Below are 14,589 nucleotides of genomic sequence, written 5' to 3' on the forward strand. Positions count from 1 at the left end.
TATATTGTGATGGTTATAGGGGTTGCTCGTGCGTAAGTTGCCGCCACTCTTGGCTTAAACCTTTTCTGTCTGGACAGCCCTTCACTTTGTGGCTGTTTCAGTCGCTAGCAGAATCCGTCAGTGGCCGTTTCTTGAACCTCTTCCAGCAAAGAAGTTCTTTGACGCCAAGTCTCCACGTACTCTCCCTGCACGGAAGTCCTCTGTGCAGGGTGGGTGTGGGCAGCGGAGGACCTGTGCTCTGCCCGCTGGTCTCCGGCGAGGAGTCCTGGAGCCCCCTCGCTGATTCCCCCATCTGCCCCCCTTTATCCCTGGTGTTACGCTGATTTCCTTCCCCAGCCGATGAGTTGCCTCTCTCCCTGCTGGGCCCTTCTCCAGCATCGCTTGGGTGCCTTGCCTCCGCCTCTGGCTCCGATGGCAGTTCCCTGACATATATTTAGGAAAAACATTCAAAGGGGGAAGGACCCCAAAAACAGCTCCATGAGCCATGCTCAGTTGGCATTTAGTGCTGATTGGCTTTTGTTGGGCTGAACTGGTGTGTGGGAGACAGAGAACGAGCAAAGTATTTGGAAGAGGGTCTGCTTAACTGGAGTTTCGAAAGGGAGCACTCTGCACTATCTTATATTGTCAAAGAAATTAATGTTTTATCAAAGATACTGTCGAAAGTGACTTGAGTTATCAGTACAGTGCCATTATCCTGAAATGGATTTTCTAGATGGGTAAATATTAGGGACTGGCCAAGTAATCAGCATGAGACAGCTGAAAATGGGAGCATCCCCAGAATCAACGGTCAAGCTCAAAACAGATTAAAACACAAGTTAACATCTACATGTCTGGATAGAGTACAATGCAGATACCTGATGGGTGTCAATAGACAGAGAGCTCCAAAGGGTGGGTGCTGCCATGCTAAAATAATAATAATAATAATAATAATAATAATAATAATAATAATAATAATAATAATTTTTTTTAATTTATACCCCACCCTCCCCAGCCAATGCCGGGCTCAGAGCGGCTTACAAGCAATAATAAAAACAAGATGAATGATTACAAGTTAAAAACAAAAATAAAATACAACATTAAAATAATGGAACATTAAAATATTAAAATGTAGCCTCATCGCAGGAGGAGAAGGAAAAGAAAGAAAAAAAGAGAGAGGGAGGGAGGGAATCAAATTGGCTCCAAGGCAAAGGCCAGGCGGAACAACTCTGTCTTACAGGCCCTGCGGAAAGAAATCAGATCCTGCAGGGCCCTGGTCTCATGAGGCAGAGCGTTCCACCAGGCCGGAGCCAGGGTTGAAAAGGCCCTGGCTCTGGTTGAAGCCAATCTAACTTCCTTAGGGCCCGGGACCACTAGGGTGTTGTTATTTATGGACCTTGAGGCTCTCCGTGGGGCATATCACGGAGAAAGACTCATTTCTGATAAGTGCTGAATGAATAGTGTGCGGCACCTGGTACAGGGTCCGTTCTGCAGGCAGAAGTTGTCAAGTGAGCATGTATGGGGAAGTGGATATGTGGAGGAACAAGGTTCAATTAGGTAGTATAGAAAGAAGGCAGAATGTAGGGGGTTCTCTCTCTCAGACAGGGTAGTTAAATGAGATTTGCTGAATGCTTCAGAATGCTTGGCATGTTCTGAAATGATGATTTGCAGTTGCACAGGTAGGATATAGGAAGAAAAACCAGCCGTCTTGAAAGAATCAGAATTGCAGAGTTGGAAGGGACCCCGAGGGTCATCCAGTCCACTCCCAGCAAGTGAAGAGTCTCAGCTAAAGCATGATCCATGACAGATGTGTCATGTGCTTCAAAACCTCCAAAGGAGAGTCTGCCACCTCCAGATGGAGAGCGTTCCACAGCCAAACTGCTCTGAGTGTCAGAAAATTCTTCCTGGTCTTTAGTCAGAGAGCCAGTGTGGTGTAGTGGTTAAGAGCGGTAGTCTCGTAATCTGGGGAACCGGGTTCGCGTCTCTGCTCCTCCCCATGCAGTTGCTGGGTGACCTTGGGCCAGTCACACTTCTCTGAAGTCTCTCAGCCCCACTCACCTCACAGAGTGTTTGTTGTGGGGGAGGAAGGGAAAGGAGAATGTTAGCCGCTTTGAGACTCCTTAAAGGGAGTGAAAGGCGGGATATCAAATCCAAACTCCTCCTCTTCTTCTAGTCAGAATCTCCTTTCTTGTAACTTGAAGCCATTGGTTTAGGTCCTACTCTCCAGAGCAGCAGAGAACAAGCTTGTTCCATCTTCCTTGTGACAGCCCTTCAAATATTGGAAGGTGGCTAGCATATCTCCCCTCAGCCTTCCCTGCTCTCCTGCAGAAATAAAAAGGGGGGGGTGCAGACACACACTTCCTTGCGTGAAGGGTTTTGTGGGGGGGAAGCTGGGGAGACTGTTACAAGCTGCAAATGTCCCATTCATTAATGTAATAAAAAAGAAACCTAAATTTCAATGAGAAAAGACTTGTTTCCCAATAACTTGGGATGAATTAGCCTTATTTCAGTTTTGTTTTTTTACCTGTTCCATAATTTAAATTAATCTGAGCAATGCTGGCCCAAGACACTTAACTGAGTATTTGTAGATGTGTTGTGATTGCAGAGACAACTGGTTTGAGATAGCCCACCTTCTGCCTTTTCCTGTTTCCTTGGCTCTTCCTAATCCTGCATAAGGTCATGATAGCCTCCTGTCAGTTCTGAATTTACACATTGCCTAAGTGTCAATCTGTATACACTCTATGTCCTGCCACATGCAGACAAAAGACTCTATGATATGTTGGAAGCTGGTATTTCAGTATTTCTCACAAAATCCGAGAGAGATGAGCTTCTCAAATTCTGTTTGTGAATCTTGAATGGTGATAAATGATTCAACTGTCTTTTGCATTTGTTTTTTTAAATAAATACTTCTCCAGAAATGTTTTTAAAAGCTTTAATAAATCTTCTTGGATGCAAAATGCAAAAATGTAAGAATACAAATTATTTTAGGTGCTTTTCTTTTCTAGGTTGCCTGTGGCTATGCACATACCTTAGTGCTAACGGACGAAGGTCAGCTGTATGCCTGGGGAGCAAATTCCTATGGCCAGTTAGGCACTGGGAATAGAGGGAACCAGTCCTATCCTGCACCTGTTCCTGTGGATAAAGACAGGTAGGATCCTGTTAATAATCACGCAATAAGCAGAATTTGTAGCCTGTACTGCAGCAACTGTGGGATTTTTTCCCCTTAGACATTATCCATAAGTAAGGAAGATAGTAAAATTATTAGACCATTCACATTTCTGAATATAAAGCCTATAGATCTATACAAAGGTGATTTGGCAATAAAAGAATAATTGGGAAAGAGCAACTTGGTAGCTGGAAATGGCAGTATCTTTTTCTGTCTTTCTTGCAAACAGTAGCTTATTTTTGTGTGTGCTTTTAAGCTGTTGTCTCCCAGTATGAGAAGTGCAAGGCTTTAAGAGTGTGAATAATAGAGCTGCACTTACAGTTTATCAAGCTAGGACTACGCATTACTAGTCCACTTCCCATTTCCAAACACTGGCTGCTCCTTCTCTGCTTCCCTGCCAGAATGAGGTGGAGACATCTGCAGAAGAGAAGCAGTGGGCAGGGGAATTCCCTTGCCTGCCAGGATATCCTTCCCGGTTGCCTGCCAATCCCCCTTCCCAATGCTGTTCTGCAATAGAGAAGAAGCAGTTCGCCTATTGGAAAAGTGAGGTGCTTGGTAAACCCAGACAAGAGGTGTTGGCTGGAGACTTTCCTTTTTCCATCATTTGCTTCTAATACCGTATTTAACAAATGAGATCTCAATTTGTACTTGGATAAGGATCACAGTTATCAGATGCCTTTGGGCACTTCCTGTATGCTTTTGTAATCACATCCAGGAGAGTGATGTTTTGCTTTCAGGCAGGTGTGCTGTGGTTTGTGTAGACAAATATAATATAAGCCGCACCTGCAAATAAGCCACACCTTTAAAATCCAATTTAAAACTGGAAAGGAAAAGAAACAGCAGCGGGGGGCCAGCTGGACAAGGAGAGACATTCTGCTGGGGATGCTCAGCTCCCCTCAAACCACGCCAGGTGGGGTGGGACGGCGGGAGCTGCTGCGCCGCCACCATGCATTCCCCCTTTGCCTGCCCTGCTGCTGATAATCCCACCGCTCCTGGCACCAGACAGGCACCCCCTGCTCCATTAACAGTGGCGGGGCAGGCAGAGGGGAACTGCATGGTGGGCACTGCTGCGGCAGCCCCTTGCCATCCCACCGCCTGCCACTGCCACTCCTGGGCACACCCCCCCAAGTCAGCAGAGGCGGGAAGTGGGAAACGGCAGCCACCAGCCAGCCACTCGCCACCCCTGCTTGCCAGGGCTCCAGCCGGAATTAGAGTTAAGGGGGTGGGTGTTCACGGCATGTCTGTTTCAGCCAATTTTTGCAAGGTCGTGAATTTAAGTCGCACTTTAACTTTTCACAGTCGGAATTTGAAAAAATAAGTACCAATACGGTATTTATTTCATAAAATTTATGCAATGCTTGATTGTAAAAAATCTCCAATTGGTTTATGGTATTGAAATAAGCTCTGTGAGGGCCAGTGTGGTGTAGTGGTTAAGAGCGGTGGACTCGTAATCTGGTGAACCAGGTTCGTGTCTCCGCTCCTCCACATGCAGCTGCTGGGTGACCTTGGGTCAGTCACGCTTCTTTGAAGTCTCTCGGCCCCACTCACCTCACAGAGTGTTTGTTGGGGGGGAGGAAGCGAAAGGAGAATGTTAGCCGCTTTGAAACTCCTTAGGGTAGTGATAAAGCGGGATATCAAATCCAAACTCTTCTTCTTCTCTCTTAGAGTCTCAGATGGCATCGCTGGGTGGGTTGCATCACTCGCCTGACCTCCCTGGGGCTAAGACACTGCTGCATCTTGGGATGGAGGAGGCCCATGGGGGGTGAGGTCAGTGTGGTACAAGCACACTGTCCGTATCAGTCCAGCACTCCTTGCCACTGCTTCACCTGTCGCTGTCCTGGTATGCAGCAGCAGTTCAGCCAGAGTGAGGTCAGGTGAGCAGCACGGCTCCTCCAGGCTGTCTACTTCTGCTGTCTTCATAACCCATGATTTAAAGTTGGCTTCTTTAAAATAAAGCATGATTTGGCAGAAAGGCTGTGTGTGTGTGTGTGTCATATGTCAGGTTTAGAGAAAACAACAACCTGCAATTCATTAAAAACAGAAGGGAAATTTTCCAAACTTGTTGCTGTGCCCTAACTGTAGTTGGCAGTGCCTGAACTTGTTGCCATCAGGATAGACCATGGTTTCTCATTGCCTGAATTCATGTTTGCCCACAAACTGTGGTTTGTATGAAGCTGACAAACTAGAATCTAAAATCATAGCTTGAAGTTGTAGTACTGGCTGGTTTGCTGTGTCTGAGTTCAAAGTCCATTAAAAAAAACAGGGCAATTGTTTTGCATAAAGAGGTTCCTGCACCATGGAGACGAATGACTTCATGAAATTATGAAGTACAGTCCTCAGTTGTGAAATAAAAGCATATAAAAATATTGCAAACATGGTTTGAGTATTGTATATTTGGAAGTTCAAACAACTAAAGTGTTAATTTGGCCTAACACAATCTGGTGTCATGTTATGTTTGAATGGAGACTAGACCTTTTTATTTGAGAGGCAGAGGTGTGTCGTGCTTTCTTGAGAATGGCAGATTACAGAGTACCTGATTCCTTAAGGCAATTTCTGCAAGCAACGGGGTGTGGTATCCCACTGCCAGGGAGAGGGAGGAGCAAACACCATAATAGCTGTGGACTTTGAGGACCCAGGAACAGTGGAAGCCAGGACTACTGTAATGCTTTATAGGTCCTAGAAAACATACGAGTTGGGCATAGAAGAACACATCATAAATTTATAGCACATGACCCACCCCCCGCAAAAAAAAAAGATTCTGGGAACTTTAGTTTACCCCTCACAAAGCTAAACGGCCTCGGTCCTGTATACCTGAAGGAGTGTCTCCACCCCATCATTCAGCCTGGACACTGAGGTCCAGCTCCGAGGGCCTTCTGGTGGTTCCCTCACTGTGAGAAGTGAGGTTACAGGTAACCAGGCAGAGGGCCTTCTCAGTAGTGGCGCCCACCCTGTGGAACCCCCTCCCATCAAATGTCAAGAGAATAAACAACTATCCTGACTTCTAGAAGACATCTGAAGGCAGCCCTGTTTAGGGAAGTTTTTAGTGTTTAATGCTGTATCATTTTTTTGATATTTGGTTGGGAGCCACCCAGAGTGGCTGGGGAAACCCAGCCAGATGGGTGGGGTAGAAATAAATTATTATTATTATTATTATTATTATTATTATTATTATTATTATTATTATTCCCAGCACCCTTAACAAACTGCTGTTCCTAGGATTCTTACTATTCTTACTATATATTTATTTATACCCCACTTTTTCCCCTGACAGGGCTAAAGGTTGCTTACAGGTAAAAACAAGAATTGCTAAAAACAATGTGCAGTGTTTATGCAGCCTGACCAAAGATTTTGAGGACAATGGGGCAGAGTCTAAAGAGAGTTTGTTTATAACTGATAAATGTGCCTAGAAATGCAAGTCTAGCCATCAGAATTACAGACGAGGCAAGGGAGAGGAAAGGCCGTTAGGTTACAAATATGCATTTTATCCACCGAAGTGGTCCTGGAACAATGGCCACCTGCAGCTAGGACTTCTGAGCTTTGTCACTGCATGTTGTCCTTATGCCACTGTTTTTTTATGTTTGTTTTATATATAGAGTCGTAGAGATTGCTGCATGTCACTCTGCTCACACTTCTGCTGCTAAAACCCAGGGTGGCCAAGTGTACATGTGGGGTCAGTGCCGGGGACAGTCTCTCACTCTGCCGCATCTCACCCACTTTGTCTGCACGGATGATGTGTTTGCTTGTTTTGCTACTCCTGCAGTGACTTGGCGTCTCCTCTCAGTGGGTGAGCTTCAGACAAATATTTTTCTGTTTGCATTGCTGTATCTTACTTAGTTCTTGAAAATATGTAAATAGCATTCTTTTCAGTGGTATAGTTTGGATCACAGCTTGGTGGAAGAAATAAGCCCCAAGTCCTTGTCAGGGTTGGCTCTATCTCCTCTGACATGGCTCCTCTTTAGGTGAAAGGCAGGCCTTCTGCCATATTGGTCCTAAGGGGCATCTGCCCCCTTAACTTGGACTGCTGAAGGCTCCTTTCCATCTGGTGTTCTGCTGAATGTGCTCTTAAATCTTCCCAGGAGGCGAGGAAAGCTCCAAACACCGCTGCTGTGATAGCAGTTGGAAAGCATCTGAATGGCACAGGCCTGGTCATTCTGAGAGCTGTGGAAAGCCCTTCCCTAACTGTGTTGCAGGTCTGAGCAACTGCAGAACCACAAAGGAGAATTTGCAAGAAGCTCAGCTGTAGGCCAGGAGTAGGGAGCCTGGGGCCAAAATGCACAATCCCAGACTCCTGGGATTCCCCCCAGGCCACCCCGCTCTCTGCACATCGTCCTAGAGCCGCCTTCCTCAACCCTGGGTCCCTGTGTGTTGTTGGACTACAACCCCCATCATTCCTAGCAGCATGGCCAGTCAGGGATTATGCCATTCAAGAACATCTTGGGGCCCGAGGTGAGAAAGGCTGTCCTGGCGTTTTCCTGCCTGGCTGGAATATGTTCCTGCACTCTAGTGTGCCTGTCAGTGTGTGTAGAAATTAGCCTCCTGTGCATTAGTAAAATTTACATTAGTTGGCCTGCCCCCTTTTGCTGGTAGCCCTGCCCACCCCCAGTATGTCAGCTCTGGCAGGTTGACTCTTCCGTCAGATCTGCTGCTCCCTTCATATGGCACCGTTATGTCTGCAGTGACCTCATCAGTCAGAGTGAGAAACAGAATATCCTGGGATATGGTTAGCTTCCCACTACGTTTTAACCAAACTTCCAACCGGAAGTAGAAAAGAAAGACAAGCAGCCTGGTGAACTGTCACCGGCCAGCTCCCACAGCGCTTCTGCAGAACCATCCTGCCCCAAGAGAAGCAGTCACAAGCGCTTTTGCTTTTCCCATTTTGTTGTAATTTTTAAAAAGTAATCCTTATCATTGTAAAAATATTTTGTGAACTGATTGAGGTCAGCTTGAAAAACAATATATGTGTTGCCTACACGAATGCCTCCTACTGCTCAGAAGGCAGGAAACGCCATCCTAAAATTCCTGTCGGTCTCTCAGATTGTTTCCTGCCTTCGCTCAGGGTCTGCTCATTCTCCACCGATTCTCCTACAAGCTCAGCTCATTCTGCCTCCTATTTCTGTGCTCTCCTCTTTGCTTTTCCTTTGCTTAAAAAAAAGCACGTTTATTTGCCCAGCTCCCTGGTGCAGCTTTCCCTTTTTATTTGCCTCCTTTTCTCCCTGTCCCAATCCCTCCATCTTGGAAAAGATCAACCCGTAAGACTTGTGGCAGCAGCAAACGCTTCCAGGTCCTTAAGAAAATGGGCATATTCCGTGGAAGCAGTTGGCAAATGCCTCTTTGCTTCCTCTTCCTAGACTGGTGAGCTAACATTTGGGACAGTCAAGTTGCTGTAGCTGCAAGGAGGAATTTATTGCCAGTCCCACTCGATTTCCCTCCACATCAGACAGTCTTGGCCTTGCTGCCCAAAGTGAAACTGCTCCCTCAATGACCCACCAATCTCTGGGTATGCAACAAAGCAGGCACCATCTTGAGTAAAACAGTTATGATCACAGGCCACCAGATGGTGCCTGGAACCTGCCTCAGGCAGAATGCCTCTGACTCTCTTGGGGAAGCCTCTGTAGAGGCCGAGGTTTAGACCACAGAGCCACCCATGTCCCTTATTGGAGGTTCCACCAATTGCCAATCAGAAGGTTGGCGGTTCAAATCCACATGATGGGGTGAGCTCCCATTGCTGTGTCCCAGCTTCTGCCAACCTAGCAGTTCAAAAGCATACCCGTGCAAGTAGATAAATAGGTATTGCTGTAGCAGGAAGTTAAACAGTGTTTCCGTGCACTCTGGTTTCCTTCACGGTGTTCTGTTGCACCAGAAGCAGTTTAGTCCTGCTGGCCACATGACCCGGAAAGCTGTCTGTGGACAAACGCCGGCTTCCTTGGCCTGAAAGCGAGATGAGCGCCACAACCCCATTGTCGACTTTGACTGGGCTTAACTGTCCAGGAGTCCTTTACCTTACCTTTAACAAGCTGAGACAATGTCAGCACAGCAAATCTCCTGAGCAGGTATACCTCCCCCCCCCCCCAGGCACATCCCTCCTGTTTCTTAAGTTCCAGCTTTCTGTTTAAAATTAGTCTTTTTTCAGAAAAATAAAAAAAATCCATTTGCTGACATTTCATGCTGTTTGATTTCCTTTTTCTTTCACCCATAACACTGGCATAAAGAGTACCAGGGTTGGGGGCTTTACAGGCTCTGAGCCACCTAGATAAAGAGATGGGGGAAACCTTTCCTTGCCCCCATAGCTATGGGCCATTTTTTTGTTAAAACTGTTGATATTGTTTCACCCCATAGCTTTGTGGGGAAGGGTGTCCCATTCTATGTTTTCTAGGTGGTTTGGAGGCTGCATGGCTATTTGAGGCTAAGCAGCTCCCTTTGCCCCTCAGTGGCTGCAGGTACCTCAAGCACATTTTCCTTGAATGCTAAAACTGTGTGGGGCAGATACTGGTGCTGCTCCTTCTACTTAGAGCAGGCACTTAGCCAAGGCAGCATTGGGGCAAGGGGTGCTTCAAAAGGTTCTTCCCGGTTTCTGAACTGCTCTCTCCCCACCCCCACCCCAGTTGTGATTGACCTTTGGGGTTGTGCTGGAAGCCTCCAACACCATCCAGAGAACGAGTGTTACATGGTACCCCAGACTCCACAGCACTGCGGCATTCGAAGAGTCCTGCCACTTAGCCTGTGTTTGTAGAAATGAGGCACAGAAGAGACTGTGGTGTCTTTAAGATACATGGTTTATTAGCGCGCGCGCGCACACACACACACACACACACACACACCTTGAGCCTATGATGGAGGGGCTCACAGCAATACACGGTTACTTTTCTCCCATGGCCGTCGCCTTCAATTTAAACTGCCACTATGCTTTTTCCTCTAGCTTATATCCGGCAAGCTCCAAACCTGAAACTCCACCCTTGAAATTCTTGCACTGTCTTCTGCTAACTACCCAGAACCCAAGGGATAGGGGGGAAAACCACAGTGGCACTTTGTGAGCGACATCAAGTTGAAAGGGGGGGGGGCGGAGCTCAGAGCAATGTGGGCTTGCAGTTTAAATCCAAGGCAACAGATTGGGGCCATAACCCCCACAAGGGATGGAGTCATTTTCCTTCTTTGCTCAATGCAGTTCTGTGTTAGCACTTTGGTTTTGTATTTATAATCAGATCCATCATAGCTGATATTCAGCTCAGCCAGGGCTCAGAACTGGCGCTGGAGGAACTTCCCTGCAGGTCCTTGGTCCCTTAACTGCCTGCCCCTGGCCAGGGGTGGGGGACTTAGACCCCTGGTTGCGCTGGAGTCTGCTCCATTCTGCTCTTCATCTTTTTAGGTTGGGGCCTGGGTGCAAAATGTGGAAACTTCAGCCGCTTATGTGACAAATGAGGATGTGGTTACCACCTCAGTCACAAGCCAAGATAGACAATTCCTGTTACGCAAAGAACTCCCAATGTGGCCAGGCTAGGCATCATGTTCTAAAGAGAAGAATGGCTGAAAGGCAGTCCCCTCTCTCCCTTGGTTGCGTGCGTTATTGTCAGTTTCCCTTTCCTTGAAATGCTCTTGCCTGCTTGTTTTGCATTGGTTCATGTGAAGAGAGGGCCGCAGGGAGAGGCAGTGTGTTTTAAATGTATTCATTGGTGTCTTGTTTAGAGCCTGATGACCACTTAACAGTAGCTCAGTCAATAAAGAAGGAATTTGACAGTCCAGATAATGCAGATGTGAGATTTCAAGTGGATGGAAAATACATTCATGTTCATAAAGTCCTTCTCAAAATTAGGTATGGAACTAATATTCCCACCCATTTTTCTCCCTTTTTGTTGTTCTGTTTTACAACCAGAATCAAGCTGCTTGCCAGTGACGTAACTTATTTTACTTTTGCATGTAATTCTTCAGGTGTGAGCACTTCCGTTCAGTACTAAACAACAATAACGATGAAATTATAGAAATAAGTGAGTTCTCATATCCCGTTTACCGAGCCTTTCTGGAATACCTGTACACGGACAGCATCAGTCTTCCTCCTGAAGATGCAGTAGGTAATTGGAAGAAATGGGCTCATTTAGAAGAGCTGAAGTTCATTTCAGCAGGCTTAAAATGTAAAGTAGTTGAATGTATTGAAAATCTTTAATACTTCATATATTTTGAGAACAGCCCTTTTTTATTCTGATTATTCATTTGTTTATATAGGTGTCCCCCCATTTATGTGCGATCGATTTGTGCACCATCATGTATACACGTGGCATTGGGAAATAATATAATTTAAACTTGGAAATGGTGTGAGAGAGCTAGAGAGTCCTTGTAGCTGGAGCTGGAAGAGGACATCAGTGAAGAGACCCGAGGCACAGCAGGGCTTTTTACAGCTGCTTAACTTCCCCGCCTAACAGCTGATGCATGGGGTAGCGCAGCAGCTGCCAGCCCCAGACCTTCAACTCCAGATATTGTAGTCTGGATTGGGGAGAGAGTGGGAGAGAGCTAGTGAGCAGGAAAAAAGGGGGTTTGGAAGCTTTTTACATGATTTCTTCACATGATTTCAGTTATGCACATGGGGCCCCCACGCAGGTGGTAGGATGCCTGTACATTGAATTTTAGAATGGAATCTGCTGCACTAACTTTCCACTTCCAGCATGCAGCATCCTTACTGTGTATTTGAGAATTCATGGGTCAGTACATTGGATGCATTTATGAGTCAATGCACTGGAGCAATCAACATGTATTTGTCCAACTTGTAGCCTTTGAGAAAGGCCTTAATTAGCGGTAAAATGGGTAAATTATAATTTTGTGTGCATGTAGTTGGATAGACCTGTAGGTGTCACAGGACATTTTGAATAAATGATAAAATAAGCAAAACCTTTGTTGGATTCCTTTGGAGGCCCCCTTAGCACTCATACAGCCTTTCAAGATGTATCTGATTGGATTTTATGTGATGTAAGCGGGACATGGCAGAAAGATCAATTGCCTGATTAGAATCTGGTCATCCATTGTATTTTTCCCCAATAAAACAGGGTGTGAATTCTGGTTTTGCTTTTAACAAATGTCCAGTCTTCTTTTAAAGTTCTCTAAGCAAGTGATCCTGGCTTCTTGGAAGGAGCTGAGCAGTAGACCTTAAGTAGCCTTATCTTTTATTAGCTTTAGCAGTACAGAATTCCTGCCCTCCAGATGAGGGAGCCAGAGGGCCACCTGCCCCAGGTGGTGGCAGGAGGAGCCCCAGGTGCACTGCTCAACTAACCTGCAGGTAATCTAAGAGGCTTTGCCCCTATTTGATTATTTTCAGCATCCCTAATTTTCCTAATGTACCATTTGCATACTTGAGCAAAATTAAATCACTGCTGTACCTCACTGCTTGTCCCCAGGCTGCAGTTTTGATAAAAAATTATCACAGTTATGCTGGCGTTCAGCATAATTGCTCAATTGATAATATGACCTTTGACATTGAAGACCCAATATTATTTCACATCTTCCGTAAAAGAAGAAGTGAAATCTCAATTATTTCCCTTTTCATTTTCAAAAAGGAACACTACATAAGCATTACATCACATAACCCCCCACAATAAAGAATTTATATAACAGGAACATGCAATTCATAGCAGTTGCCAGACTCTGTTTGGGGTGAGGGGTGCAGACCATTGTCACGCAAGTCAGTGTGAAGAATAGGGAATGAGGAAATGGTTGCTTTCACAACACATATAGTCCGCCTTACTTTTTCTGCTAGAGGCTCTTAGGCCTCAGGAATCAGAGTGGGGGTTGCTCAGTCCTGACTGATCCCAGGCAGACCAAGCCAAGCTTGTCCTGGCTGCAACCTCAGGTCTTCACCCACTGAGTAGGAAGGTCTGAAGGGGGCAACTGTTGCACATTCAGCCGAATGCCTGGACAACCAGGATTCCCAATCAAGTGGGAAACTGGAAGCATGTTAAATAGTGCCCCCAAGAAGCAGCCGTGCAGCTTGTTAAGCTATAAAGCTGTGGTCTACCCATTTTGATCCAAGAAATCCAGGACTATAGCGAATGCATTTTTCCTGCCTTATTCCCCTTCTGGGCAGTTATATTAAGATCCAGAGTTTCTGTTTCAGGGAAACCTTAGAAAAATAGGGATGAGTTAAAATTGTGGAATGCAAATAGCAAGCATGTTGTATGTGCAAAATATCCCTAAATGTTTGGGTGTTTGTGTGCCACTGAAAATATGAACTCTTAAATGTTTCCTTTCCTTCTTAACCTATGTGGCCACGTATATCCCCTACCCCCTCTTTTCTCCTGGCAGGTCTGCTGGACCTCGCAACCTTCTACCGAGAAAATAGACTGAAAAAGCTTTGCCAGCAAACAATCAAGCAGGGAATTTCCGAGCAGAATGCAATCGCCCTTCTTTCTGCCGCAGTCAAGTATGAAGCAAAGGTAGGAATGAGGCTTACCAATGAGGCTTAATAGTTTCCTGCAGAGATGCTTGTGATGTTTGAGACCCCTTGGTATTGGAAATAATCTGGTAACTAAGAGACTAAGCTGGGAAACCCCGCCAGATGGGCGGGGCATAAATAAGATGATGATTATTATTAAAATTTAAATGATGATTATGAATCAGGAGGGGCCCAGTTTGAATTTTGCTTTTGTAATATACCTTCCAGGTGGCTGTCAGGGGTGCTTCCCAGTCCAAGGAATACACATGGCAGAGCTAACTCTTTAGTCGCCTCTACAGCTCGGGATGCCTAAGCACATGCCTCTAGTGTCTAGGCAGCTGTTCCCAGGTCTGGATTCTATGGAGCAGTTGCAGCAACTGCAGAGCACTCTTCCTCTCCCAGGTTCTGCCCCTTCTCCCCACAGCCTGTGCACACATAGCTGGCATTTGCGTGGAAGACGTCTCTGTCCTCCCCCCTTCCATCCTCTCCTGGTTCTGGGCAGGGAGCAATTGCCTGTTCTTCCTCCAGCTCTGAAGCTTCTCCTGCTTCTGATTCTTACCTCCTGGTTGGTACAGGTACCCACAAACCACTGCACTCCTCTCCCCAGTCAGATGGCAGCCCCCTTCCAGCAGTGCACACTTATCTGCGTCCTGCCAGGGGCAAAGGGCCATTTTCTGAGCCTCGGCTTCCCATCTACAGAGAATACTCCTGGTCCATCTTCCTTGGCTGTTCCAAGGATGACAAGACACAGGATGCAAAGAAGTTTGAACATTTGAAAGTACAGCACAAATATTAACCTGCAGGTCACAGTTTTTTCTGGTTTACAAGATATCAAATAGCTATCTGAAAGGTTAGAGAGCTGCAGACTTTCCCGTTCCCCTCTTCCTTCTAGACTTGCTTCCGTGGATGTCTTCATGGGACCAGGCACTAGTGACCTGCCCTTTCTGTTCATAGCCACCACAACAGATTGTCTGCACTGAAATATACTATATCGAGTAAAGGAAAATAATAAACGAAATCCATAGCTCAGCCACAA

At 46.1% G+C, this 14,589-nt stretch overlaps 1 protein-coding gene across 19 annotated transcripts in view; it reads left to right on the top strand.

Moving 5' to 3' along the window:
* Positions 1–14,589, top strand: part of RCBTB2 (RCC1 and BTB domain containing protein 2) — a 29,802-nt gene that overhangs the window by 9,825 nt on the left and 5,388 nt on the right. For 13 of the 19 annotated variants that reach the window (XR_014557619.1, XR_014557625.1, XR_014557626.1 and 10 more), the window contains 5 exons: positions 2,982–3,124; positions 6,736–6,926; positions 10,823–10,949; positions 11,066–11,205; positions 13,424–13,554. Coding sequence is in view for 10 of the 19 variants with exons in the window: in XM_083710060.1 (XP_083566186.1) it covers positions 2,982–3,124; positions 6,736–6,926; positions 10,823–10,949; positions 11,066–11,205; positions 13,424–13,554 (732 nt within the window). In the remaining 9 variants the exon portion in view is untranslated. Of the gene's footprint in view, positions 1–2,981; positions 3,125–6,735; positions 6,927–10,822; positions 10,950–11,065; positions 11,206–12,295; positions 12,402–13,423; positions 13,555–14,589 lie in introns of those variants that run through there. The other 6 variants (XR_014557620.1, XR_014557621.1, XR_014557622.1 and 3 more) reach the window with 3 other exon arrangements.

This window comes from Podarcis gaigeae (assembly GCF_964106915.1).
Source record: "Podarcis gaigeae genome assembly, chromosome: 1".
NCBI classification, from domain to species: domain Eukaryota; kingdom Metazoa; phylum Chordata; class Lepidosauria; order Squamata; family Lacertidae; genus Podarcis; species Podarcis gaigeae.